Consider the following 27,870-nt stretch of genomic DNA (forward strand, 5'->3'; position numbering starts at 1 on the left):
TATGAATTATACATATGTTTATATTATACATATATATATATGTATATATATATATATATTACACCATATGTATATATATATATGTATTTATATATACATACATACATACATACATACATACATACATACATACATACATACACATGCACACATACAAACATTTATACAAATATATTTTAAATTCCATAATATATATATATATATATATATATATATATATATATATATATATATATATATATATATATATATATATGTATATATATATGTATATACATATATATAAATATGTATATATATATGTATATACATATGTGTATATATATATATATATATATATATATATATATATATATATATATATATATATATATATGTATATATATATGTATATATATATGTATACATACATACATACATATATATATATATACATACACACACATGCACACATACATACATATATACAAATATATTTATAAATAACAGTACTAACTTTTAACTTTACATATTTTATAGGAATGCACGTAGTAAAATGAATTCTTGTAGAAAAAAACGTAGAGCTGCTTTTGGTGAGCCTCCAACAGAAAAGTATATGACACTAGTGGATGAACAAATTAAAAACTTAATTCATAAACAGCTTCAAACAGAATTAACTTTAAAAGAGTGAGTAGTTTACAGAAAATTAGCTTGTTACTTCATTTTGATTTTTGAAAATTATTTTTTTGTAGCATAATTTTTTTAAAATAGAAAACTTCTATTACTATTGCTGTTAAAATTTAAATGGAATTTCGCCAGGGGTCTGCATTAAGGAAGTGATTTTGTAACCTCTTAAATCATTAACTTTATATGCAAGTATGTTACAAAACACCAGATAAGTTTTTAATTCAATTTTCAAAATTGCACAGCTATTAATCAATTTAATTTTGTGTTGATCTAGTGGGTATATTAGATAATGTGTATAAATAACAATAGTTTTGTTTAGTATACATCTTTATAAGAAGTTCTCTGACTCATTCTAAAATTAGGAACAGCTATAAATTCTTTAAATTGCAGTATAGTTGTTAGCTGTAAACTTGCTACAATCTAAGAAAATTATTACAGTGATGCATGACATGAACACTGTACACAATATCTATAGATATCAACTTTTAAATACACCCCATAGGAATTGTATACAAATAAACTAGTAGAATTACAATATTGATAGTTTAACTTATATAGAAGTCCTTATCAGAGTTTCTGGAAAAATCTAAAATCTTCTAGAATCTTCTAGAAAAGTTTAGGGACTGGACTGAAAGGGTAAAAAACCTGATGTAATAAATTCAGTTTTTAAGATTACTGAACAGTGCACTTCAACTACTAAAATTTGCTTTATATTCTGCCAATTACCAAAGAAGAATTTTAAATGTTCAAGTCTACTCTTTTCTAAAGTAAACTGAAGCTGAATTGTATTTAAATTTTCTTCTATTAAAAATGTGGCTGTTTTTTAATTTGCAGTTGTTTGGCTAACCAAATAATTTTTACCTGATATATCTATGCTTCTTACCTTTCTTACAGAAAAGAAAACTGTTCAGAAAAAAACAATTTAGGCTGCAAATCCTGTTATTGGCAGGATTTGCAGCCTATAAAAATGTAAAGCTTGCTGGATGGCCAATCCTCAGTGTAGAATATAAAGTTGCATATTAAAAAGCAGTTTTTTTTATAGTAAAAAAAAATGTGATTCCTGGCATATCAATTTTTATTCTCAGACTCTGTTTATTGGTGTGGTTAAAAGATTTTCCTTTAAATTTAAACAACTTGCTCTATTGAAGAATCTACAAAGTCATAAGATGATGTTCTGATGAAGCTTGCTGATCAACTAATATCTTTCAAATTATTAAGTTTCCTAATGGTCAAACCCCCTTTTAGCTTTATTAGTTGCAAAGCAACACAGAAAAAAAAAGAAAAAAGATTGAAACAATTTTAGTAGTACCACTAGCAAATCAATTCTTTTAAAGGTTTGTTATTGTACAAAGTTCAATATAATCTACAAATATTTATGATAATGCCTTTAATACCATATAGTTACTAAGTCTTTGGTTGCTTTACAGTTGTAGCCACAGATGATGCCAAGTAAGCATTTTTATAACTTTCAAATGCCTGCCTTTGTTCCAGTGATAATTTTATTTTATGATTTTAAATCAGTTTTGTTTTTATTTTGTTTTGATTATCTCTTTTTACTACTTTTAGTTTTTGTTTCTATTTTGTCTTTGAATTTAATTTCAGTTACTATTTCGTTTCAGTTTCAAAAAAATATATTGTTTTTGTTTTGTTGCACATACTGGAGCCAAATATACAGTCTAAAAGCAGTGCAGTCACTGACTAGTACACATTAAAAAACTAAGCAACTGAATACAGTGTTACTCTAAGCAGAGCAGATGTAAAGAGGCATAACTAGTATGTCTCAAAAAGTTTTACAGCAAGCCAGGCATAAAATGTATCATAAATGAATATTGGCTTTGCAAGTATTTCAAGTGTAACTTAAGTAGAAAATTGCAGTAAAAAAAAAAAAAAAAAAGAAAACAAAAAAGGTATAGCAACGAAACGCAACTTTCTTATTAAGAATTCTTAATAAGAGTATTACAAATTCTAAAAAAAAATGTGGCATTTTTTTGCAGTAGTATTTGTGATTTTCTTTCTTTTTTTTTTTTACCTTGATTTTCTATTGGACCATTATGTTTTGAAATGTTTAAAAATGTGTCTTTTAGCTATGTAAATTGAACATCATTTGAATAAGAAAATGGCTTCAAAAAAGAGTTTTGTTTTGATTTGTATTTTGCGTTCTAATTTTTAATTTGTATTCTCAACATTTAAACAACAAAAATCAATTAAATATTTGCAAAATTATGCTATCTCAGCAGTATCTATTTTTTGAGAGGTTTATATAATAAAACACTCTACAAGATTGTTTTTTGACATAAACTTCTCAAAAAGACCCCTAGTTCTTTCATCATGCTTCCAGAAATCCACAGATAGATCTACTATTTTGAAAAAAAATATAACAAAAACATAACAATACAATAAAGTCACTAAGAACTTTCTCACTTCCTTAAATACAACTGGTTGTCTCTTTTCCTCTGGTGACAATGTGATGTCAAAAAACCAAATCCCTCTAGTACCTCAAAATGGTATCAAAGATTTTGACCAAATCATATTGATGTATTATTTAATAGGATACAGTCAGGATACTGAACCAATCATTTAATCGCCTTTAGGTCATTTTTGGTAGCTCCTATTGAGGATAGGCTTTCAAAGTAGTATAAGTTATAGATGCAGGTTATAAGTAGGTATAAATGCTCATCATATTTCCAGATTTGTCCAAATTTTCCTTCTGTGATCTCTAATAATTACATATTGATGCAACCAATAGCCTTCTAGCAAGCTTTTTAAACAGCAGCACACCCCTCCAGTGAAAGTAATTGTCAGTTTAAGTATTTCGTTTTAATTCTCCCTTGAATGGAAGTTTTAGATTTAAGATACAACAAACTCTGTTATCTTTCAACTAATCAATCGATTCTGCACCCTCAACTGCTATTGCAGTGGAAAAGGGATTATATTATGCCAATTTTTACAAGTATGATTAAAGATATTCTTGTTTGAAAACTTTCAGACATCATGAAAGCTGATTACTTTATCAAGCATAATCTTTTATGATGGGAATAAGCTAACCATTCTTATTCAAACTTTAACACCAGGAAAAAGCACACCTTATTCTTGAGAGAGAGGTTTTTCTATTTTACAAAAATCCTCTCATGTCTAGTTTCAGTTAGCTTGCTAGAAAAAAATAATTTCAAGAAAGTATGAAAGTAGATAATTTTGAAAAATAATATGGGTTTGATCTTTAAAAAAGTAACAAAAAGCTCTTGAAATTTTTTAGCTTGATATTTATGATTTTAGGAATTTTTTATCAGGTTTTTGCATATTGTAATATTTTAGAAGTAATAACCATATAAAGTGGAAATTTTGAATAAAGTTTTGGCTTAAAATAGTTAAACTATTATTTATTAAGTGAATTAAATCAACCCAACAAGTTTACAGAGAGTGTATTAATGAAGGATGAGTCACATCAGAAAGGAGGAATAAAATCTCTTGTGGAATTCCAGATGCTTGAGCAATTAGAGGAAGAAGTTGTTAAGCTTAGGGAAGCCAGTTTAACAGAACAAGAAATAATATTGAAGTTGAATGCCTCAGTAAGTTAGCTTTTTTTTGTTTTGTTTTGTTATCTGAATGATTTTATTTTGGAAAAGTGTTAAATAATTCATCTAATAATTAGGAATCTCTACTATGAGAGGCAAATGAATGTTCTGCTGTGTTAGTTTGAAAATATGGCTTTTACAAAAAGGTGCAAAAATTACTTGTTACATGCAAGCATCATGATTCTATTTAGTTATTATGTTAAACTAATGGATTTTTATCACTATTTTTTATATCAAACTAAATAGAACAGAAAACAATCTGATTTTGAGAAAAAAGTAGTTCCTTTAATACTTTGGAGTAGATGAGGCTCATGATCTGATCAAGCTGAAATGTTCTAATTTTTTTTATCAATCAGTATCTTTTTAGAAGCTCCTATAATTCAGATATCAATTTCTTTTATTTAGCTTAATGAGCATATATTTTAAGTGATTTTCTTTTTCAATTTTGAAAAGTAATCTCATTCAAATTATTACAGATGATTGTGCATCTAAATATATAACTATTATTAAAGGTAAATTGGCCTACAACCTCACACATGATCATATTTTCAAAATCAGATGTTAAAGGCAATATCAGATTGTAAGTACATAGTTGCATGTTCAGATAAGTCTCGAAATGCAGTTCTTAAAAAGCTGAATGGATAAATGAGAATCTCATGTCAAAAGTTTTACTAGTTTTTATAGCTCCAGTTTCTATTGTAAGTGCTTCTTACACAATCTTTCTCAGTTCTATAGGCACAAAGTTATTTTTGATACATTTCAGGATTAATTAAAAATATCCACTAATATATGTGTAAAGAGTGTCATAAAAGAATAGTAATAAACTATTTAATTGTTTGATAATTTTTTTAAATTTTACAAAAAAATCCCAATCTTAGTTTTTAGCTGCCTCTTTTCTATAGAGACATGTCAGTTTTGAGAAAATTTTTAGCACTACATGTCAGTTTTAGTAAACCGTTTATAGTGATTATTAAAAATAACTACAGAGTGGGGCAGCAAAACTTAGAAAATCAAAAACATTATACAGTTAGAGAGATTATCTGAACAAAATATATTGTGAAAAATAAAATTTATTGTGAAAAATAAACTTTGGCAAGTTATTTCAGAAAAAAAAAAAAGTTTTTGAAGAAAACTTTTATGATTATTCTGAAAGCAAATTTAATCAAGATTTTAGATAACAAAAACAAAATAACATTAACTTTTTTTGCATAAAATTTAAATAAACACTCAAACTTAACAAATTTTCAATGTTAAATACAAAACAAGGTTTTTGAGATTGAAATTTTCTCCTATTAATTAATTTGTGTTCATGGTATAAAGTTGGGCTGCCATTTGCTTTAATGACTTCTACTAGTCAATTTTGCATTGGTTAAACTAACTTTATTGTTGTATCTGAATCAATTTCTTCAGCTCTTCTTTCTTTTTAATACATAGTGTGCTGGCTTTTTGATTCAAAATAGCCCACAGATGTTCAATTGGATTGAGATCTGGACTTTGAGCTGGCCATTCAAGTAACTCAATCTGCTTCTGGATGAAAAGCTCTGCTATCTTTGATATATGCTGGGGTTCGTTGTTTAGTTGGAAGATGAAATGTGTTCCCATTGACAGTTTTTGATTTGATATTAGAAGATTTTTACTGAGAATTTTTGACATAAACCTCAGAGTCCATAGTTCCATCAATAAACTCTAGCTTTCCTGTTCTACTCCAAGTCATCAATCTCCACACAATAACATTACCTCCACCAAATTTTTCTGTTCCTCGAATGCAACTGAGTTTGAATGCTTTACCTTCCTTCCTCCTTACTTTTTGAACTCTATTGGGCTTCACAAGATTAACTTTTGATTTTTCAGTCCACAAAACTTTCTTCGAGAATGATAATGACATGTTAGGATATTTTCGAAAGTAATGGTATCTTGGATGGAACTCTTACTTTAAATCCACGCTCTTTCAATCAATTTTGAATAAGAATTCTAAGTTCTTTTTCAAGACTGGAATTCTAAGTTCTTTTTCAAGAAGGTTAAATGCTTTTGGTGCTAAAAAAATTTGTTTTCCTGCACCATTTATACAATTTGTCAATCAATTCTGGGTGTCTTTTCACGCTTTGGTTCTGATCTTGGGTGATTTTTCACATATCCTAAACTTTTGTGTTTTTTAACAAGTCACTGATGGTTCCTAACGCAATTCCACTTGCTTCTTGTCTCAATTTACCTTGTTTGAACAAGTAAATAAATAATTTACTCTGAGCTTATGACCATTCTTTAGTTTTAACTCCCATTTTTGATGGTTTCAATTACAAATCAAATAGCTCAGAAAATATCAGTCAATCAATAGCAGTTGCTCATTATTTGATAAAATAGCTTGAATTATTGCTTAAAAATGTTTTTTTAATAATCACTCAGAAAACGTTGTTTGGATAATTATCTTAGTCAAGATTTTATGACACCTTAAGGAACCGTTAAATTTCTGATTAAAGTTAATAAAGGCAATTTTGTTTTTGTTATCTGAAATCTTGATTGAATTTCCTTTCAAGATAATACTAAACTTGCCAAATTACATTTTTCACAATAGTATTTAGTGTTTGGATATTTATCTCTCTAACTGTACATAATTTATTTTTCAATAACCAATTAGCATCAATATAACTTTAAAAAATGCTTTTAAGGCCATTAAGAAACATTTTATTCAACATGGGCACTTTTGTTGTCTATTACAGCCTGCACATGGCGTCTAAAGGTGTTGCAACTGTTCAAAATGAAGTCTCTAGATATTTTGTCCCATTCTAATCTCAATAGTTGCTTAAGAATATTGACACTAGGATGAGATTTTCTGTTGGTTGAGTGATCTAATTTGCCTTAAATTGCATAGTCCAGGGGGTTCAAGCCAGGGTTGTTGGTTGTCTTTGCAGAATTTCTGCACTTTTTTTTGCAGTATGAGGCAGAGCACCATCCTGGGTTCATACAATTCCCATTAGGGTAGTTCACCTTCAGCCAAGGCAAAACTTTATACAGTAAGACCTTATAATAAACTTTAGCTCTCACTTTTTCAACAAGTTTAATAAAATGGAGAAGCATCTTTTTTCCATTAGATGCCACAACTCCCAGAACCATGACTTGATCTGGGTGCTTGGTTCTAAAGATTCCTTCTACATGAGGAGATGACTTAGCAATATACCAATTGTTGTGATGGTTTAATACTGCACCAATAGTAGATACTTTTTCATCAAAAAAGATTTTTATGTTCTATAAATAAAACTACTTTTGAATCTAATTTTTAATCTTTCACTCTCAAAAAGAAAAAATTTTATTATTATAAACAATTGAAAAAATAATTTTAAAATACTGTTCAATATATTCTAAGTTTTGCAGCCCCACCCTGTAAATGAAAGGCTCTAACCAATGTAGAAAAGAGCAAAATTTTAGCCTTTCATGAAGAAAAAAAGTTGGGAAATTGCCAGGAGACTCAAAACATACTTTTGGAAAAATCACTATAAATATTTCAAAAATGTATGGAAACCAAAGCAAAACAAACTAATTATTTGAAAAAGGCATTGAATTGTAAGATTGGTATCAAGTTCAACTAAATCTTTGTCCCAAGTCAGAAATAATGCTCAACGTTAGTAGAAACACAAATAAATGAGACACCAATTTCTTGAGTTTATTGCTAACTTCCTTTCATATCCTCATTCTAACATGATATTTTTCTTATTATGTGATAAATTAACTACATTCAATATTTAAATTTTTTTAATATAAAGGTTTGCCAATAGAACTGAGACAGAATGTGTCTTTTAAAGGTCTGGTAAGTTAAAGCATTACCCATATTAAACCCTCTTTATCTGCTGCAAGTAATTAGTGTAAGCTGGTAGGAAACAGCAGACTTGAAACAAGTTTTGTGACCATTTAATGTTACCTATGATATCACTAAAAGTAACCAACAGCAAGTTACGGAGAAGCATTCTGGATTGACTTGTGGGTTCTATTATGCAATACAAGAACAATATACTTTATATGATAATCTTAAAATTTGCTTTTATATGCTGATTTTTTAAAATGGGTTTTTGTCAACATTATAGATGATGCATTTTAATGTTAAATTTGCCCTTAACTGAAAAAGAAGATAAAATTTGTAAAAAATAAAAGTGTTTCTGTTCTTAAATTCTTCTTTATTTTCCTTGTATATAAACAATTTAAAAAATCATGAGTTGCTCAGATTATCTTTTTGCTACCATCTTTATAATATAGTATCAGATTTTAATTGTAAATCTCACACTTTAAATATTTGCATGTAAGTGGATTAAAGCTTAGTATTCTAACAAAATTGGGTGACCTTAGATTAACATTAAAGTAAAAATAATTAATTGATTGTCCTCAGGAGGAGCATAATGTGGAGGTAACAGTACTTTGTATTTCCACTTTTCTTTTTTGTTGGAAACAATCATTTACCTAAATCAAAGATTGTTTTCACATCTTTTACGTTCAGCATTAGATAATACTCAGTAGAAATGTTGACTATAAAGAGTGATACCTTGATTAAGTTCATAGTATGATTTAGCATCAAGGTTATTTTACAATATCTTAAATCTAATAATACTATGCTACTTTTAGTGAATCTGAAAGTTACTAATTTATTATTCTAGTCTATTTTTGTCTTTTTTTTTTTTTAATCTGTAAAAAAGACATTCTTTCTCCACTTGTCTGCATAGTTGATGACTGCACAAAAAGGCTGATATTATACATTACTCATTGTTGTTAAATATGGTATTAACTATATTTCAATGGTAACTCAAAGAGAAATATTTTTAGAAATATGGCCCTGAAGTTATTGACTTAGAACTAGGACTTAAAAAAGTAGAAACAATTTTTTTTCTACTTTCCTAAATCCCAATATTTACTAAATAAAGAAAGTAGAAAAATTGTTATATATTATAGTTTTATGAACAGAACTCTACTTCATTCATATGTTTACCACAGGTGTGCTTGCAGTGGTCAATTTTTTGGAGCCAATTTTTAGCCACTCTTCCACTTATCCTGACAATTTTGCATTTAATAAAAACTTATCTAAAATCTCTGGCTTATTGGTATGGCCAATTATTTAATGTAGCCCCAAAGAAAAAATTCAACAGGCATCACACTGTTTATATGTTATTTATTGCTATTGGTTAAAGATACCAATTATACCTGTTATAAATAGATGGCTTGGCTCATCTTAATTGGTATAGAGCTCTCACTGAAATATGGTAAGTGTTTCATTATGTTTACTGATGCAAAAAGTTATTGATTAAAAATTTTTATATTTTTTAGGAAGCAGGCTCAGAAATCTTCAGCAAGAAATTAGACATAATTGACCAAAAAATTGAAATACATAAGTCTGAACTTGCTAAACATAGAAAATCAACTGGTACAATATCTGTTTCTCGAAAAGTGTTTGAGCTAAATCAGGCTACCTATAATAATAGCACTGCAAGCCAGCCTTTCAAGCATCTAGTTTGTCGTGAAGAGAAAGGTATTTAAAAAAACATTTTTCAAAAGTTTTAAGTGCTAAATAATGCTAATGTTTTTAAAGGGATTCTTAGGTTCAAATGATACATTTCACTAAGATTCATACAATTTAAAGTCTATCACTAAAAATAGAATGCTATAAATTGAAAAATACTAAAAACTACAATATTATGTTAGACTAAGTAAATTTAGAAAATATTTATAAAGATTCTTCCAAGGGCTTCTAAATTACAAGATCTGACTATACAGAATGAGACATCAAGATATAAGTGAATTGATATATCATGTTTTTTAAAAGTTTTTTAAACCTTTAGTTTTCCCTTTTTAACTTATTTCAAGATAGAGTTTACACTCAGTTACTGCACTCAATAATGAAAAATTTTGATTATATCAATGACAATCCACCATTTATTTTTTAAAAATTAACTTTATAAGTTTTCTACAGCTTAATAAAACACAGTTTTCCTCATTCAAAAACTATTATATCTTAAAACAAAAAAAGAAAAAATTAATATACCAATGTTTTCATTATTATACTAATTTTTAAAATATTTTTAAATTTAGATATATTTCAGTTAAAAAGGTCTAAAACAATTATGTAAGAAATGTTGCCAGTTTCTGTGACACATTTGCAAGATTTTTTATGCTTTTTTTACATACTTTGTTAACTAATAGCTCTTTTGCAATAATTATTTAGATAACCATTTGCAATTGTATTTACCAAAACAGCAGACACTATCAATCATCTCAAGAAAAATGCCTTTATCAATGTTAGTAAAGAAATTAGGACTGTTTATGTTTTTTTATCAACAAAATTTTGGATTCATTTTGTGAAGATATCAAAGATAAAAAAAATTTGAAAAAACTTCTTTTAAAAGTCTAACTTCTTGCTTGAAGAGCAAGAAGTTAGTTGACTATTTTAACCCTCCATTATCTAACTAAAATAGATACTCATACTCTGTAGTAACATTAAATTTCAATAAATGTTCTGATACAAGTTTGTTTTTTTTGGCATTGCTTACAAGAATTTTTTTTATATTCTAACTTAAAAGCAACACAATCAGAATTACAAACATTATAGACGTTATATACTTCAGAATTGTGTGTAGAAACATTTGCATTCATATGATTGTAACCAGAAATATAATCTAAGAGTGATATGCTTAAATGTTTTTCAGAAATAATTTTTAAAGCTCTTGATGAATGTAACTTTTTTTTCAGTTTTTTTTATCTCTTAGGCTGATACAGTTTCTGTCCTAAAACTGTTGATAAGAACTAAAAAATGCTTCATAACAGTTTTTTTGATATTTTTCTTTTAACACATAACATAAATGCAAATCAGTTGACGAGTATTAAATTAGTACAATAAAAGTTATTACAGTGTGCTTTAATGCAAAAACTGATTTGACATAGTAAACTGTTTAATAAGAAAGTTTAGACACCTTGTTAAGTATCTTTGCCACAATTTTATTGTCAATCAAATTACCAAAAAACCCTCAACAAAAAGTTTGTTGTGAACTTTTAATAATATACCTATAAAAAATGGGAACATTTTCTTGAAGCCAAAAATGTAGTTGTTGTATTACTGTGATTATCAAGCCTTCAATGAGATTGCAAATTTATCATTTAGTTAAAGTTGCAGAAAGTGTAAAACCATAAAATTGTGAAATTAAAAATGAAATAAAAATAAAACAAAAATAAAACAAAAATAAAACTAAAAAATTTAGTACTGAATTTTTGATTTTATTTTTGATTCTCAATTTTCCAAGGACCAAAAAACGTTTTTGTGTAAAAAAATCAGTTAAAAAAAATCACATTATACCATCAAAATTGAAACCCAAAAACATTTTACCATCAGGATTGAAATTAAATTTTCTACACTATCTTGTAGAAAATTTAATTTCAATTCTGATGGTATAATGTTTTTGGGTTTAAGATAAAAAATTTAATATAAAATGAGAAAAAATGAAATTCAAATCTTTTCTGATAAAACTGACTGCTGAATTATTTAATTAATCTATATTCTGAATAGCCACAGCTTCTACTTTACCAAGTACATAGCTTTGAACTTTAACAAGTTTAAAGCACTACATAAGAGTATGAAGTTCTTTTTTTAGAAATATGAAATGAAAAATTTTTTCTAAGACAAAAGTCAGTCTCATGTAATGAAATATAGGCAATCTAGTATTCCAAGAATTGGTGGCCAAAAAATTGCTTCCAAAAATTGCTTCCAAAAAATTGTTGGCCAAAGTATTACAGAACTTGATATTATTGATCATCTCCAAAAAAAAAGAAGAAGAAGCAGAGCAACTCAAGCTAGCTGAAAAAGAAACTAAAAAATAAAAGCAGCCAAAACAACCAAAAGTAAAAGCAACCAAAAACTCTCAATGCCATTGTACAATCCTGCTGAAAAAGAAGAAGCTGAGGGTAATGAACAGATTATACCATCTGCAACTAAAAGAAGTAAAGTTTATTAGATGCCAAAAAAAAAAAAATGTTATTTAGTTTTTATTGTTCGGCTATTGGCTTGCGCTGATTTTACTCTATATTTACTTTATTTCATTGAGCTGTACTATAAAAAAATAATAATTACCATAACTCTAGATCATAAGAAATTCTGTTAGAAATATTTTCAAAATATAATTTCATAAAGCTACTACATTTACATGTGTTACATTTGAAATGTATTATGAAAAATTTTCGTAAAGTTGTTAGCAACAGTACCCACTATCAGATGTTTTAATACCAGTAACTCACTCTCCTCACTTTAGGCCATGTGATTTCTGATTGTGCTTTATCATTAATCATGCAAATACAAATATAATTTAGTTTATGCAAAAAATTCCTTTCAGATTTATTGCTCATATAATTATTAATTTGAAGAGAAAATTTTTGTCTCTTGTCACCTACTTTTCAGATCTCTCCTCATCTCAGGTTTCAAACTCTGCATCACAGTACATCACTAAATTTTTGCATTTAGAGATTGGTTTATTCTATAAATAAAAAGGAATATAAAGATAGGTAAGCATTAAGTATTAATTTTAACTTTGTGGTATTAAATAAATCCAAGTGTCTATTGCATTATTTGGAAATTTAGAAATACTAACATTGTTAAATGGTCAGTTGATTGAGTCTACAATGGTTGTATGATGTGCCCTTCATAGGGCAGATCATACAATCAACAATTTTTAACTTAATTTACTTCAGTTTTGACCCTATGATTTCTGTGTTACACTTTGTAAATTATGTCTGCTGTAAAAATTTGAGATTGTAATAATAACAAATTATTATTAAACAATAATCACCCATAAAAACTATTATACAAGATGATACAAGGATAAACTATTGTATTTAAAAATTGTTTACCTGCTGCTTTAAGCTTAACATCAAATTCAAAACAGTTTGCCATAGCATACTCCTCTAAAAGTTTACGTTTTGTGATAGCATTTTATTTCTATATTATGTAAATTAACTTTTCACATCCTAACCAAACTCTTAATTAAACAGCAAAACATAATAGAAACAAAAGCCCTTACCCAAATTTAAAAACTGTATGATCAATGTGTTTATACTTTTTAAATAGATAAAATAGCTGCCTGTTTTTCTATTCAATTAAAAAACACATATAGTTAAAAGCTCAAGAAGTACTTGGAAAAAATTCACAAGTGTAAACAATTACAGTAATAATCTGTAAGTTTAATGCCATGTTTTGATATTTCCTTGACATATTCACATTGGCAGTTGATTTATTGTTTAAAGTAGTTATAAAATACACAAAAAACTTACTAAATTGTAGTTAAATTCTTAGAAAAACTTAAAGTTCAATGCAGATGATGAAAATTCTTAAAATATCTTTTTGAGAAAACTTTTTTATAAATCAGTAAAGCTTTAAAATGAGAAAGACTCTTACTATGATAATTCTTTAAACGGAAGTTTACCAAAAGTTGTTTAAACAAGCCCTCTTTACAAAAATAAAACTTTCCAAGATCTTCATCACTTGGTAAACAATAAAACAAGAATATTTTTTTGAAGCTCTCATAGCTAAAACTTAGCCAAAGACTTGGTACTACTTTAGCAAATGATAATGAACATAAAGATAACAGTGCAGTTGCTATAAAACTATAACATTTTTTTGAAATAAAATATTGCACTTAAGTAAAAACCATTCAAGGGATTTTTTTTCATATAAAAAAATGTTCTAATTTTGCAAGTATTTATTTGCTTTTAATATGAGTTTTAAAAGTTTTTTGAATTTAATGGTTGCTTCAGTTTTTTTTTTTAGTCTACCCAATAAATGACCCTATAACATCAACTTTAAAAGATTATGGCTTAACATCAAAAGATTATGAATCAACATCTAAAGATGTTTCAGAGAATAAAGTAAGTGGGTTAGAAAGTAATTTTAAATCAGCAAATGAATATGAAAGTTTTATTGGACCAATGCTTGCACATATCAATCAAAGAGCAATTCAAATACCAGAGAACATTATTAAACAAAATCAAATTGATTTAACAAGTATTTTGTCAATGAAGAGATTTCAAAACTATAAAGCAGGTTCACCAACCAAGGTGTGTTTTATCTAACATAGTAATTTATTTTTGTTTCTACAAAACCTATTTCTTTAAGATAATAAAGGAGTTATATTTTCTTTTTAAGAAAAGACCTAATATAAAATAATGATGAAAAATGATTTATTAAGTCCAAAAAAATTGTTTTTTGATAAAAAAATCACTGTAGGCTGAAAAGATTTAATAAAAAAATCACTGTAGGCTGAAAAGATTGCCTGGTTCAAAATTGTAGCACTCAAACGAAACCTTCTGAATTTAAGAGTATTTACTTTGTAGGTCTAGAAAAATATATTTCTTAAATCTGCACAAAATTTGAGGGTTGAAAACAGGGCTATGGTGTAAATTTTTTTGAGGGCCTAGACCCATTTAAGAACTTGGGGACATTTCTTTCTTCTTTTTTTATTTATAGTCTTTTTTTTTAATTTTATTTAATTTACATTTATAACATTAAATGTTTTAAGATAAATAAAAAATCAAACTTATAAAAACAAAATCAAATTCTTTTTTTCTCAAAATTCAACAATGGCTGGTAGTTCCTTTTATAACCTTGGCTATGTTAGTTTATACTTTCCATGAATACTTTCTCCACTTTGTTTATCAAAGTTACCCAATCCTTGATTATGATGTTCAACATACGGTAGTATATGACACAGTTGAACATAGATTTTCCATGTTGTATTTATTTTTTAATTTAATTGCAGCCCCTTGCGCTGAAAAAAACAAATTCTTTAGATAGGTTATTGCTTCTTTGAAGCCAGGTTGTAATTTGCTATAAAAACCAAAAATTTTTACATTTTAAAAATTTTTTAATTACTGAAAATTAGAATTAAAAATGTAAATGTTTCTAAAGTTTTTGTTTCAAGAGAATCCAAGTCTTCTAATATTTTGTTTGAGTTGTTTTTCTCTTCCCTGGTAGCCTAATTGAATAACATTGATAGATTGTAGCCAATCTTCAAACCCTGGCCATCTAAACAAAAAGTTTACTGAATTGTTCTCTAGATATTTACAGTACATTTAATCAATATTTTTATGTCTTTAATTACAAGTTGATTCAGGAATATCAACATTAGCTAGAAATTGTGACCATGGTACACCAGTGTTCAAGAACAAAAATAAATCATTTTTCTCTTAACATTCAAAATACTAATGATGACTTTAAAAAATGAACATCCACCATCCAATCAAATTCTGATAAAAGGTGAAGTTTGATCTAAATCTTAAAAATTTATTAATTCTAGTACAAAATCTTATGTCTTTTGAACATATAAGAAGTCTCATAAAATTATTTGGTACTATCAGTAAATTCACATTTAAATGTAATATTCTGATTCAGAAGGCGACCAAAAGTATTAGAATCTTTGAAAAGTTTACTTCCCAATCCTTAAATTGAGCAGCAACCATCTCTTTTTTTTTTTTTTTTTTTTTTGATAGTTCCAGTACAATTTGTAGTTACTTGACTATTTTGGACTTAACTTGCTAAATAAAAGTACTCTTTGGTTTATTTTCTGGTGCACCAATGGTTACTTGTAAAGGATTTCCCCCTGTAGATTAACAAAAAGTTGATCTACCAATCAAATTTCCTGTACTCATTTTGCTTTTTATGATTCCAAAAAATTTTTTCATAGAATTTGCAATAATATAGTTTGTATAAAAAATAATTTTTTACAGTACTTAAAAATGCTAATGATATTAGCCACAGCTCTGGTGGTAGTTGCAGTTATGAGAATAAACAGATAGAAGATAATAGTAAAACAAACAAAACATAAGTTTTTTAAGTATGAAGAACATAAGTGATAAGATTTAGGTAAAATTAACTTAAAAAGGGGGACTGGCGCTGCTCAAAAAAAGGTTTTCCATCTGATCTAATTAAAAGTACATTTTAAAGTAAAAGTAATAAAGTTTGAATAGTAAAAATGGAACTTAAAAATCATTGAATACAACTTGGCTATTTTAGCTCTCCATTTACCGCAAGGGGAGTATCCCTTTTTAAGTTTATAAAGTTTTCTGCATTTGTTGTTCATCACCATTTGCACACGTCACTGGTAATTTAGTAGTAATGGTAATTGGTAATTTAGTAGTAATTCAACACTTATTGTTAGTGGTGATTGATTACTTATTCACTGGGTATCAGAGAATAATTGAACTAAATGTTTTGAATTGTTAGGGAAATACATTTTATATATATATTTATCTGTAAACTTTTGATCATCAGTGATTGAGTGGTGACTTGTCAATAGTGAATATGCAGTGATAATCACCATTGATTTAACACCAGTTCACTAGTGATTTGTTAATGATTCAACACTTACTGTTAGTGGTGATTGAGTACTTATTCACTGGTTTTCTATATACCTTGCTTTATAACAATTTCTAATAAAGTCTTCACTTATATGGAATCATTAATATAGTGATGATTTTTATTACTACTGTCAATCACTAATAAAAAATATCTAGGTGTCAAACATATCTGTAGTGAATGCATCATACACCAATAAACAAAAGTCATATATAATAGAAGTGAATATAATATATAATAGAAGCATAACAATATTATATGTAATAGAATTTGATTTTTGAATTGAAAATAAAAAAAAAAGACTCCTGATGTCTCTAAAAATAGCACTGAACCTCAAAAATGTGTAATTGAAGTATCTTTTTTTATTTGAAACATGAGTCAGTCACATTTGTTAAAATATTTTATTAAAATATTTACTTTGTTTATACCTATAATGGCTCCATAAATATTTTTGAACTCCATACAAAAATTGCACTTCTGAGAAGTGCCTTTGATATTATATTTTGAGACAACATCTTTTGTAATTAGTTTATTCAATGCCTCGTATATAGTTTTTTTTAGGTGGTTCCCACAGCTTAACCTGCCACCTGTAGTAATAGTTTCTTATCATAACTTTAGAATAGTCATATTAACCACTGATAGATCTAGGGGGATAAGGAAATGAATAATCTCTCCACCAGATTATCTAAAACATCAGAATAGCAAAGTAACTTGAAAATAGCAATTAAAATAGCTACAGAGATGAGAAATTGATGCTTTGAAAAGTTAGTGAAATTTATAACTACTTTTTTTTAGGAATTGAAACCCCCACTGGGAATTCCCAGATCCATCACTTTGAATAGCGTTTACTTTTTAATATTTGGTTAAATACTCTATCAACTGATTAGTGAACATTGAGTGTGATATATAAATGCATCACATACCTCCTGTCACACTTGCAGCAGTGCAAAATTCATAGTAATTAAATAATGTTGATAAGAATGGTGTATGTGTGTTTGAAAATGACTTCCAAAAAATGTCTTAAAATTAAACTAGTTTTCCAAAAGATTAAAAAGATTTTTGATGTTAAAAAAAAAAAATTAAATAAAAAAACTGGCTGATAAAAATAGTTTGTAACTCTGTATCAGCCACTGGTCCCTCGCACTTATCACTTAAATTTTCTATACCCTTATTACTATAAATGTTTTAGTCCCACTATTGGATACAATATGATAAATAGAGGATCATTGTTCAAGAAACTATCAAAAAACTAAAAAAAAGGTGTTTTGTATATTTCTCAGTTTTTTTCACCAAAGTTAATGAAATATACTTGTGAGTGTGTTTTGGACAGTTAAACACAAAAACAAGAATGAATGAATGAACTGATTGGTGACATAACTTACCAGCTGAAAATGTAGATTTCTGCTTTCAATTAAGTTTCTAATTTTCCTAAATCTTCAGCATTGTCAATAGTAATCAGGACTAATTTTTTACCAACATCTGACTCTGTATGTTAAAATCCTGAAAAAGTCTTTTTAGTTTTGCTTAACCTCTTCTAATTCTCTCTTTAAATTTTTTAAAATTTTCATCAAATTTTTCATGCTGGAAATAAAATTTGAATAATTTAAACATACCTTAAAAGTGTCTTATTTTGCACCAAATTAGCCTTATTTCTAATTTTTATCTATAAAAATCTGGTTTAAACTTCTATTTTACGGATATAAACTTGCAAATTATTTATTTAGGATATCTAAATTCTTTTTTAATTAAATTAATTTTTACAAATTAAGAAGTAGTTTTTCAAGGTTATTAAAAAAATTGCAAAGTTACCCAGGGAACTGGGTAACTTTGCACAACATTATCAAAATTATAATAGCTTTATTATGGGATTGGTGCAAAGTACCCTCTTTTTTTCTTACATTTTGAAGGACTAATAATTCTAAGGCTAGTTTAATCAAAAACAAAAGATTAGTTTTGTACTATTTTGCTTAATAAAAAAAATAACTTATTATGATGAAAGAATATTGAACACAATCTTATTAAATACACAAAAAACACAAAAAAGTTCCTTTGTATGCGGGTAAACTTGAACAAAAGGAATGAAAGACTTCCTTTTTTAAATATAAAATCAAAGTTAAAAGAGTTCAAAAGCTCATTAAAAATCTTATTTGGGCACTATTTCATTTTCTTCACAGCCTTCAATAAAGTTTGGAAAGATGTGAGAGGATGTTATTGACTAACAGAACTTTAACTTCTAACTTCTTTTTTAAAGGAGGTAAAACTATAGAAAAAAACTACTCATCAAAAGCTGCTGTATCAAACCAAAGAGATATCTGGCTGCTTTAGGATCTCCTTCACACTAAGTTGACCACAGTCTTGGAAGTACTTCTTTTATTTGTATGGGTATTTACTGCCTCTTTTACCAAGCATTTTTTTGAGCCATGGTCAGGTGATCAGTTAGATTTGTTTCATCATAGTTGTACAACTTTGCACAAAAGTTTGATCAAGGTAGAGTTTTTCATAACAATGTGCCAGTTTTTCTAACATTAAAATTTATTGGATTTAGATTTTTAAGTTAATCTTTTTTGTTTTTTGCTATTTATGTTTGTATTGATAAAATAGACAAAACAAATGTTCACACATACTACACTACTTCCGTAAAACTAATATAACGTTAGATGATGTATTTTACTAATGACATAAAAGTTTAATCAAGTTGTTGAAATTTACATTTTTCACACTTCATAACTAAATAATGTACTTAATTACCGCTTTAAATGATAAATATAGTGAGTACTTGTGAATCTTAAATAATCAAAAGAATAACTGCGACATTTAAATTTCAACTCGCTTGCAAAAGGGTAGAAATTTAGTGTCAGAGAGCACCAAATGGCAAATTATTGGACTGGTCAAATCAAAGACTCATAACAACGTTGAAGTTACTAAACTTATGGATGTTTCTGAATTTTGTATGCAAAAAACCATGAAACTTGGGAGCTGACAGTTACAATGTTGGCTTGCCTTGTTCTGGAAGACCACCAAAGCTTAGTGACCGCAACAAAAGTAGCATATTCAGAACCAGTAGAAAAATTCTAGGTTCAGCAACAAAAAGCTAGCTTAAATATTCAACCAATCCTTTTCTAATTGAAATGTAAGCGGAGAACTTGTTAGAAGAACATTAGCGAAAAAATGTATTGGGTCTTAGATTTTAATAAGAAAGCCTATCCTGTCAATTATGAATCAATGCAAAAGACGAAAATGGTGCAAAGAATGTTTGCATTGAGCAGTTGAAGATTGGGCAAAAGTGATTTGGAGCAATGAGTCAAATTTTCAGGTTGTGAACCGTAAAGGAAGAATATATGTTAAAAGATTTGCAACTGAGAATTATTGTGAGCACTATTTAGAAGTAAGATGACAAGGTGATGGAGGCTTAGTAAGCATATGGGGATGTTTTTCCCACAAAGGCCTTGGTATTTGTAAGCTGTATAATGGCTGTATCAACAAATATACCCACAAAAACATACTTGAGACACGTTAGATTCCATCGATAAGTTAATTGTATGGCAGAAGCAAACAATGCATCTTCCAGCCAGACAGGACTTCAGCACACACAGCACATAGTATAACACACTGGTTTAACAAAAAAAAGGAGCAATTTGTTGCCTTGGTGCCCTATATCACCAAATATTAACCCGAAAGAAAATATTTGGTCTACAGTAGACACTAAATTGGTAAACCATCAAATTCAATCAATTGAGCATTTGAAGTAACTTCTGAATGAGTATTGGTTAAAAGTGCCACATGACATTTGCATGAAATTGGTTGAATCAATGCAGAGATGATTTCTTCTTTGCTATCAAGCCAAATATAAAATTTGTATTTTTATTTTATTTTTTATGTTCTGAAACTTAACTCAATTAAACTTTTATGTAACTCATTTTATGATTTTATAATTATTTTATTTTTTTTAATCATTTTTTCAAACTATCTTATCTTATTAATGTTAATTGTATAGCTAATTGGTTGTTCTTTTAAAAATAAAAAAAATTAATTAAATTCATTTTCCTGATTTTTTTAGTTGAAAAAAACCCTGAAAAGTTTTATTAAAATTGCCATCTTGCTTAAACTTTTGTGCATAGCTGTATATGTTGCCTGGTGGGACGTTTTGTATGGTTTTTGGTAAGATGTTGAATATATTCTGTTAGAAATTCTTTTTAAACATTTGCTCGTGATTTTTTTTATGTTTGGCACCGACTTTGTGTATTGTGCAAAGTTACTCCAATTTCTGCCAAAAAAGTACTTTATTTATAAGAATATTAAATCTTTTTTTTTTTTTTTTTTAATCAACAATAGGTTTAACACTTCCTATACTTCAAACCAATACTATAATAAACACTTTAAGCAGTTTATTCACTTTTAAGTTCAATTCTAATCTGCTGCACAGATAAAAGTTGCAAGAAATAATTTTGGTTTTCTGTTTTTATATTTAGACAAAGCAAATCATGTTGCCAGAAATCGTGTTTATAAAACTATTTAAAATGAGTGTTGTATTGACACTCGAACAAACCGTCAGATTCTAAAGTGATTTGCATTTGCACAACATATTGTTGTGCAAAGTTGCCAAAAATTGTGCAAAGTTAGGCACTTTTATGGTTCTTCAATATCCATATTTCTTCAATAAAATTAACCTAGTCCAGTCTATTTTTACTTGTTGCCTGTTTAAAAATTACTGTTGTACAAAGTTAGGCACTTTTATGGTACTTTCTTTTCTGTATTTCTTTCTTAAAAGACCAGTCTTTTTTTAGTGGTTGTTTGATTAAAAATTGCTCTTATTCTCGATAGTAGTACACAAGACACAAATGAAATGGAGTCAGTATCATTTTCAACACTAACCTCTTTCTTGTTAGGATTAAATAATTTTTTAAAACTTTTATAATCTCTCACTAATTTTTCATATAGTTCTTGCACTTGTTTTCTGCCATATTTAACTCAAATTTTGTGTTATTGATCACATGAAAAAATCATCATTAAATGTGCATTAAATCATCACTGACAAAATCTCATCTAAATGTTTGAATTTTATGTAAAACTATACCATATATTTGCGGCAATAGTGGTGATTGATTGGCAATCAATAGTGATTGTCACTCAATCACCACTAAACAGTACTAAATCACCAGTGATGCATGCTTAGCACAAATATTCAAGAAAGATAAACAACTGAATTTGTTCTTTTAAGCTCTAATTCAATTCTTTCATTGACTTTTTCACCATGCTTTTCCTAAAAAAAGATCATATAGATTTTATAGTGAAAAGAAATACTAAATACTAAAAAAAGTCACTAAGATATCTGTGATTTGAAAGTTACTAAGCAATTGAAATGTCAATATTTATCTTTGAAATTAAGTAGTTTAGCTTTTATAAACTTTATTTTTTATAAAAAATTTATATAAAGGAAAAAATATTTATTTTTATTAAAATGTAAATAAACTATTTCAAAAAGTTACATTAGAAAAACTTATAGTTGTTTTCAGTATTAAATATAATATATTAGAAGTTTGAGAATCAAGAGACTATAAAATTTATTAAAAATCTTGAAATCATTTAATCTAAGACAAAAATTTGATAGCAATGCCTTTTGATTTCAGAAAAATAGTTATTTTGAAACTAAATGTGTTATTCTTTTGTAAAAAAAAAAGTTTGGTTTGAGTTTTGTTGCATGCAGTTTCTTTGGTTCATGGTGGCAGTCTCTTTGGTCCACAGTGAAGTAGCATTTGCTAGTTTTTATTTTTGGATCAGATTTTTTCTTACCAAAATTTAAAGTTTCAAAGTATTTTCCATGATAATCAAAAATGATAATGATAATAATAATATAAATAATAATATTTTGATGATTAATAATAATAATAACAATAATAATAATAATAACAATAATAATAACAATAATAATAATAATAACAATAATAATAATAAAAACAATAATAATAATAATAAAGATAATAAGGATGATGATAATAATAAAAATGATAAAAACAACAACAACAACAACAACAACAACAACAACAACAATAATAATAATAGTAATAAATAATAAAGCTAAATTTTTTTACATTTAAAAGTAGTTACTTGGATTTTTACTTTCATAAATGTAATTTTTTTTTTCAAAAAGGGTAAAAGTGTGTGCTTTATTATTTTTCAAAATACCTAACATATTCATATGGCTAATTAGTTTTAAAAGGGCTACTTTTTGAGAGAGTGAGGTGTATTAAGTTTACTTAAAGTGATCTATAAATCATATTTTGGTGTATATATTAAGCATCAGCATTACCGCACTAAGGTAAGTGTGTAAAAATGAATAAATCTGCATAAAATGCAAAACGTTTACTTCAGCTTGAAAATGCATAATTCGCAAAATTACCTCTTTCATCACTTTTTACTACTTTTCTTACTTGACTTCATCATGTTGCTTACTTTTCCTTTTTTGTTAATACTACTACTACTTTGTTATTGGAATCAACAAAGAGTGACTTTGAGTTTGATCTTCACTTTGAGTCTGTTTATTCCCTTCTTGTTGAGTATAAGTCTCTTGACTCTCTTGAGTATCTAGCTGTAGCTGTTGTTGTTCTTTAGGTTCAAGACCAGTTTGAGTTTCTGTTAATTGCCTAGGAGAAGCTTTTTCAGGTGTGCCCCTTTTTTTAGTTTTAGTTTGACTTAGTTTTTGAGTCTTAGTTTTAGATTTTCCCTGTTGTTGAGTCTTCACGGCGGTGCACTATGGGATAAAATAATAAAAATTTATCACAAAAATCAAAAATCACAATTTTTTAATTTTCAATTTAGATATGGTTTTTTATTAACTAGTGATTATAGAAATTTGTAGCTAAATGAACTTTGAAAATATCTCTCACGGTATTGATATTGTAGGTTATCGAAATTGATATTTATTAATTAAAAAAAAAAAAAAATTCTGATATTTTCCTGCAAAGAATTTGCGCAAACATGTAGAAGCTTTTCCTGCAACACATATTTAATAGTTGCAAATGTGATTCTTAGCAATTGATTGCAACTAATCAGATCTATATTTCTCCTCGTATAAAACATTTTAAGAAATATTTAGAGATACGGAATTAGGGGTTATTACCATATTTTTGGCTTTACAAGACCCGCATTCTCCATAGTATCAAAAAGTATCAATTATTTTGGTACCAAATGAAAGGTAAATACTCCGGGTTTCAAAAAGGTTAAGGTTATATACCCCTCAAAATCCCCGTTTGAGAGTTATAGAATTTCAAACAGAATGATGGAACTTCACAAAAACCTCAATTTGAGGGGGGTGTAAACTTTATAAAGTCATTAATGCCGATCAAAAAGAGATTATTGAATCAAATTTGAAATTTGTCAATGAATATAAATAAAGTTTAAAATTAAAAAAAATAATAACAAACTTGACTCATTGCCCTCATATTTGGGGCTGGGGGGCTAACGTTTTGGGGTTTTTGTTGTTCCCAGCCTCCAATCACCGCAATTTTTTGCTTAGCATCCTCATTCCTTATGTATATGAACATACTTAAATATGGAGTTTTCTTCATGTTTCAAAGTTGCTTAGCTCAAACATCAAAAAAAGTTGTCTACGGCCTTGCTAATACATACATGTGATCATCTTTATAATTTGCATTAAAGATTACTTCTGAAAGCTTACATGCACAAAATATTTGTTTAAGTATAACTCGTTTTTAAGTAAAAATTCTTGCTGCCCTTAATTGTCACGAACATTTGATTTTTGAAAAATTTGGGTCCTTCTGCCATGATACATATTCCTTATTTATTAGTAAATATAAATGGTTCAACATGCCTGCCTCTCTTCATAAAATTCTTTGTCGTTCAAAAAACATTATTATGACACTACCATTATCACCTGGATTTTTTGGTGAAAAGGGAGCTGAATCTTGTAATAAGTATTTTAGGCACAATCGAAGATATCATTCTCAAAAGTGTTCTCATAAAAGTAATTTGCTCGATGTATTTAATCGAGCATTAGATTCATCGGACCCTATAGTGTCTTTAGCAAAACTGGATGTGAGAATGAAAAGGATTAAACATCAGGTATCAGAAGCTGTCAAAAATTTCCTATTATTTAAAATTATGAACAAGAAGCTGATTGGGACACTACAACTGAGGAATCAAATTTCATGGATTAAAATGAATGTTCTCTTATTGACTATTTTGAAGACATAAACTTAGATATTTAGCAGTAAGTTTTGCATATTTATTAATTATTAAATAACTGCAATATCTACCTACCTATAATATCTTATAATATAATTCTTTATGCTATTATAAAAAACCCAAACTATTTTTCATTTACTTTTTATTGAGAACATTTCAAAAAATTGAAAATTCTATGGAGTTATGCAGAAAGGAACCAACCCACAAAATCCTTTGTTAGGACAAAGAACAATCTTCAAATCTCCAATTTTGCAAATATTTTTGATGAAAACCAATATGGGGTTTATGTAATGACATTTACAGGCATAAACAAACAAAATAATTATCACAAATATTTTTGTGCAAAATTTGTATACTTTTGTCCCATAGTGCGGTGGTGTGACATGAGGTAACTCACATGGCTCACCTTCACAAGTTTTCTTCCAATCTTTGAGGTTAGAGGAACCCTTGTGTAATTCTGAGTTACAAACCCTAACATGGTAGTGTTTTCTGGGTTTACATTTTGTCTAAAATCTATAATTATCCTACTTCCTACTGAAAGCATTCTTTCTGATAAAGAAGAATTCACAGGTTTGGCCAAGTATCTTGCTTCCACCATTCCAAAGCATCAACAAACCTTTCAGGTAAAGCCACTGTCTGATATTTCTCACATTCAAACATCAAGGTTGGCTTAAATTTTGATTGGCTTTACTATGAAGTTGCAGGGTGCTGTGCTGAAACCTGCTCTCTGTCTTTCGAAAACTCAAGGTCCATTGGATCCATAGCTTAATTGAGGTCTAGTGTTTCTAGCAAAGAATGATTATCATTCAATGACTCATCAAACTGAATTGTGTTTGGGAGATTGTCTACTAATGGCAGCTTCTCCCCCTTTCTTACTGTTTAATATTTTTTTGAGTGTACATACTTTGTAATATTGGTGCAGTAGTGAACCCACATTATTGTATTTGACTCAAATGCCATTGTTGGGTAGACTTTTCTCAAATTCCATGAAGTATTTTAGGCATTCTGCAGCAGGAAGTTTATGCTCTTCAATGTCATTTATGGTTCTTTTGCAAAGCAAATGGAGATTTCATATATGTTTTTGAGCTTTGTGCATGACCACCTGTTTTTCTGAAGAACAGCAATCAGAGCATCTTTTACATTCTGGCAGAAACAAGCAAAGTGTTGTAAATGCTATTGAACTCTAACTCATTTGAAATCAAACTTTGAAGATCTGGCTTGTTTAGGGTTTCAAGAGCAACTAGCAAACCAACCTTCAGTCTGAGGATTTGATCTAAGCATTATGAAGTTGGAATTCCATCTTATTACCAGAGGCTAAATATTTGGCTGGTTCTATATTTGCTGCCAGTCCTATAAATTTTTGAGTCCATTAAGCAAGTCCTTTGCATCTCTTGATTATAGCACTGAGTCCTTCTGATTTTTGTGCAGCATTTGTTAAGTAAATGTTGAGCAGATGATCAGCACAGGTTAGATGATCACTGATCTCTTTGCTTTCTGTGATTGCTTTCTTCATATTGGCTGAAGCATCAGTAACACCCACTTTGTAAAGGTCTTCCCTCTGAAGAGCAGAAAATTGAGAAATATGGTCTAATCCTTAAGCAAGAAAACCCCTGTATGTTCCTCAATGAATTTTTGACAATCCAAAGACAATTTTTTGAGTTCAAAGTCTTTGGTATCATAATGAAATATAAGGGAGATGAAGGGATCACCATTTCTTGCAGTCTATCCATAGTAAAAGCTGCCATTTTGCAATACGGGATGTCTCTCAAGTTGCTTTTCTACATCATATCTTAGATTGAAATAAATCATTGGCAGCTTGTATTTGGATAAGGTAGTTAGACTTTTTAGGGTGGCTTATGAACAAAAATAATTCATCAGCATTTTAAAGGCAGTAGTTTCAATAACTTGAAACAGGAGGTTAGAGAGCAACAGTGCTAGAGTAATTTTATATTTCATTACACTTTCTGTTGTAAAAATGCTTAAAATGTACATAATACACAAAATGTGTAATATGCATTTTTACCTTAGTGTGGTAAAAATGCATGTTTCATATTTTACTGCATATTACTTTAATTTTTTTACCACCAGTGCAGTTATGTTAATGCTTAACATATATAATGTAATAATATATATGGTAGTAATGGTAACAATAGTAATGCAAATGATTACTTTTTAGATACTTTATATTAAAAATCTCTCTAAAAACACCCAAGAGTCTAGCCTTGCAGAGCTGTTTGCAAGATTCTGTGTAAATGATTATTCAGAAGTAAAGTACCAAGTAATGAGAGGTCCAATGAGAGGTCAAGCATTTGTAACATTTGTTGGTATGGAGTATTAATTTCTTAAATAGTATTCTTTTTTATGTATTCAGTATAACTCTTTTTATGTATAACAGTATAACAAGTTTTACACAGTGAATTTTAAGTAGTGAGTTATTTTAAGTATGTTAAAACTATTTTGGTAAAATATATCAATCAATATAATATTTCAATTAGATATAGGTTACACAGACAAACAAATAGATTGAGTTGTAAAATTGGTGCCATAGTTATAGATCTCAATGCAGAATGGTTTTTCACCTCATGCATAAATATAGATTATCAATATTATGCATAGAGAATTGAATTGTAGGTGAAATATATTCAGGCAATAATTTTCTAAAAGTCAATATTAGTCAAAGAATCTAGGAAAAAAAGTATTTTTTCATAGTATGATGGAGAAAAAAGGATAAAGGATCAGTTATACCCCCCTCCCCCTCTTCTTTATTCATTATTGAATTTTTTTTTTAAAAAAAGTGACACTATATGTTTTAAAAAAAACAAACAAAAAAAAAAAAAAAAAAAAAAAGCAAGAAAAAGTGTTTCAACATTATGTATTTAATGTTAAGAATACAAGATAATTGTAATATCAATGTATAGAATATTAAAAATTAGAGTGTAAGAATTTTAAAATATTTTGAAAGTTTCAATTTTTAGTGGTTCTAGTATTTAATGAACCATCCATTGTTTTTTATGACTTCTGCACATCTTAAAGGCATACTATTTGTGTTGTTAACAAACTGATTGG

The 27,870-nt window shown here is 27.9% G+C and overlaps 1 protein-coding gene across 5 annotated transcripts in view; it reads left to right on the plus strand.

Annotated features, from left to right (window-relative positions):
• The first annotated feature begins 491 nt into the window (after positions 1–491).
• Positions 492–27,870, plus strand: part of LOC145186646 (RNA-binding protein 41-like) — a 34,408-nt gene continuing 7,029 nt past the window's right edge. For 4 of the 5 annotated variants that reach the window (XM_090094936.1, XM_090094937.1, XM_090094935.1 and 1 more), the window contains exons 1-5: positions 492–666; positions 4,052–4,232; positions 9,540–9,741; positions 14,020–14,306; positions 26,981–27,128. In XM_090094936.1, the coding sequence (XP_089951062.1) occupies positions 536–666; positions 4,052–4,232; positions 9,540–9,741; positions 14,020–14,306; positions 26,981–27,128 (949 nt within the window). In that variant the 5' untranslated portion in view covers positions 492–535. Of the gene's footprint in view, positions 667–4,051; positions 4,233–9,539; positions 9,742–10,434; positions 10,587–14,019; positions 14,307–26,980; positions 27,129–27,870 lie in introns of those variants that run through there. The other variant, XM_090094938.1, reaches the window with a different exon arrangement.

Source organism: Hydra viridissima, unplaced genomic scaffold (genome assembly GCF_058129835.1).
Source record: "Hydra viridissima isolate aposymbiotic clone 2 unplaced genomic scaffold, HvirCarnegie_v1 scaffold_8, whole genome shotgun sequence".
NCBI classification, from domain to species: Eukaryota; Metazoa; Cnidaria; class Hydrozoa; order Anthoathecata; family Hydridae; genus Hydra; species Hydra viridissima.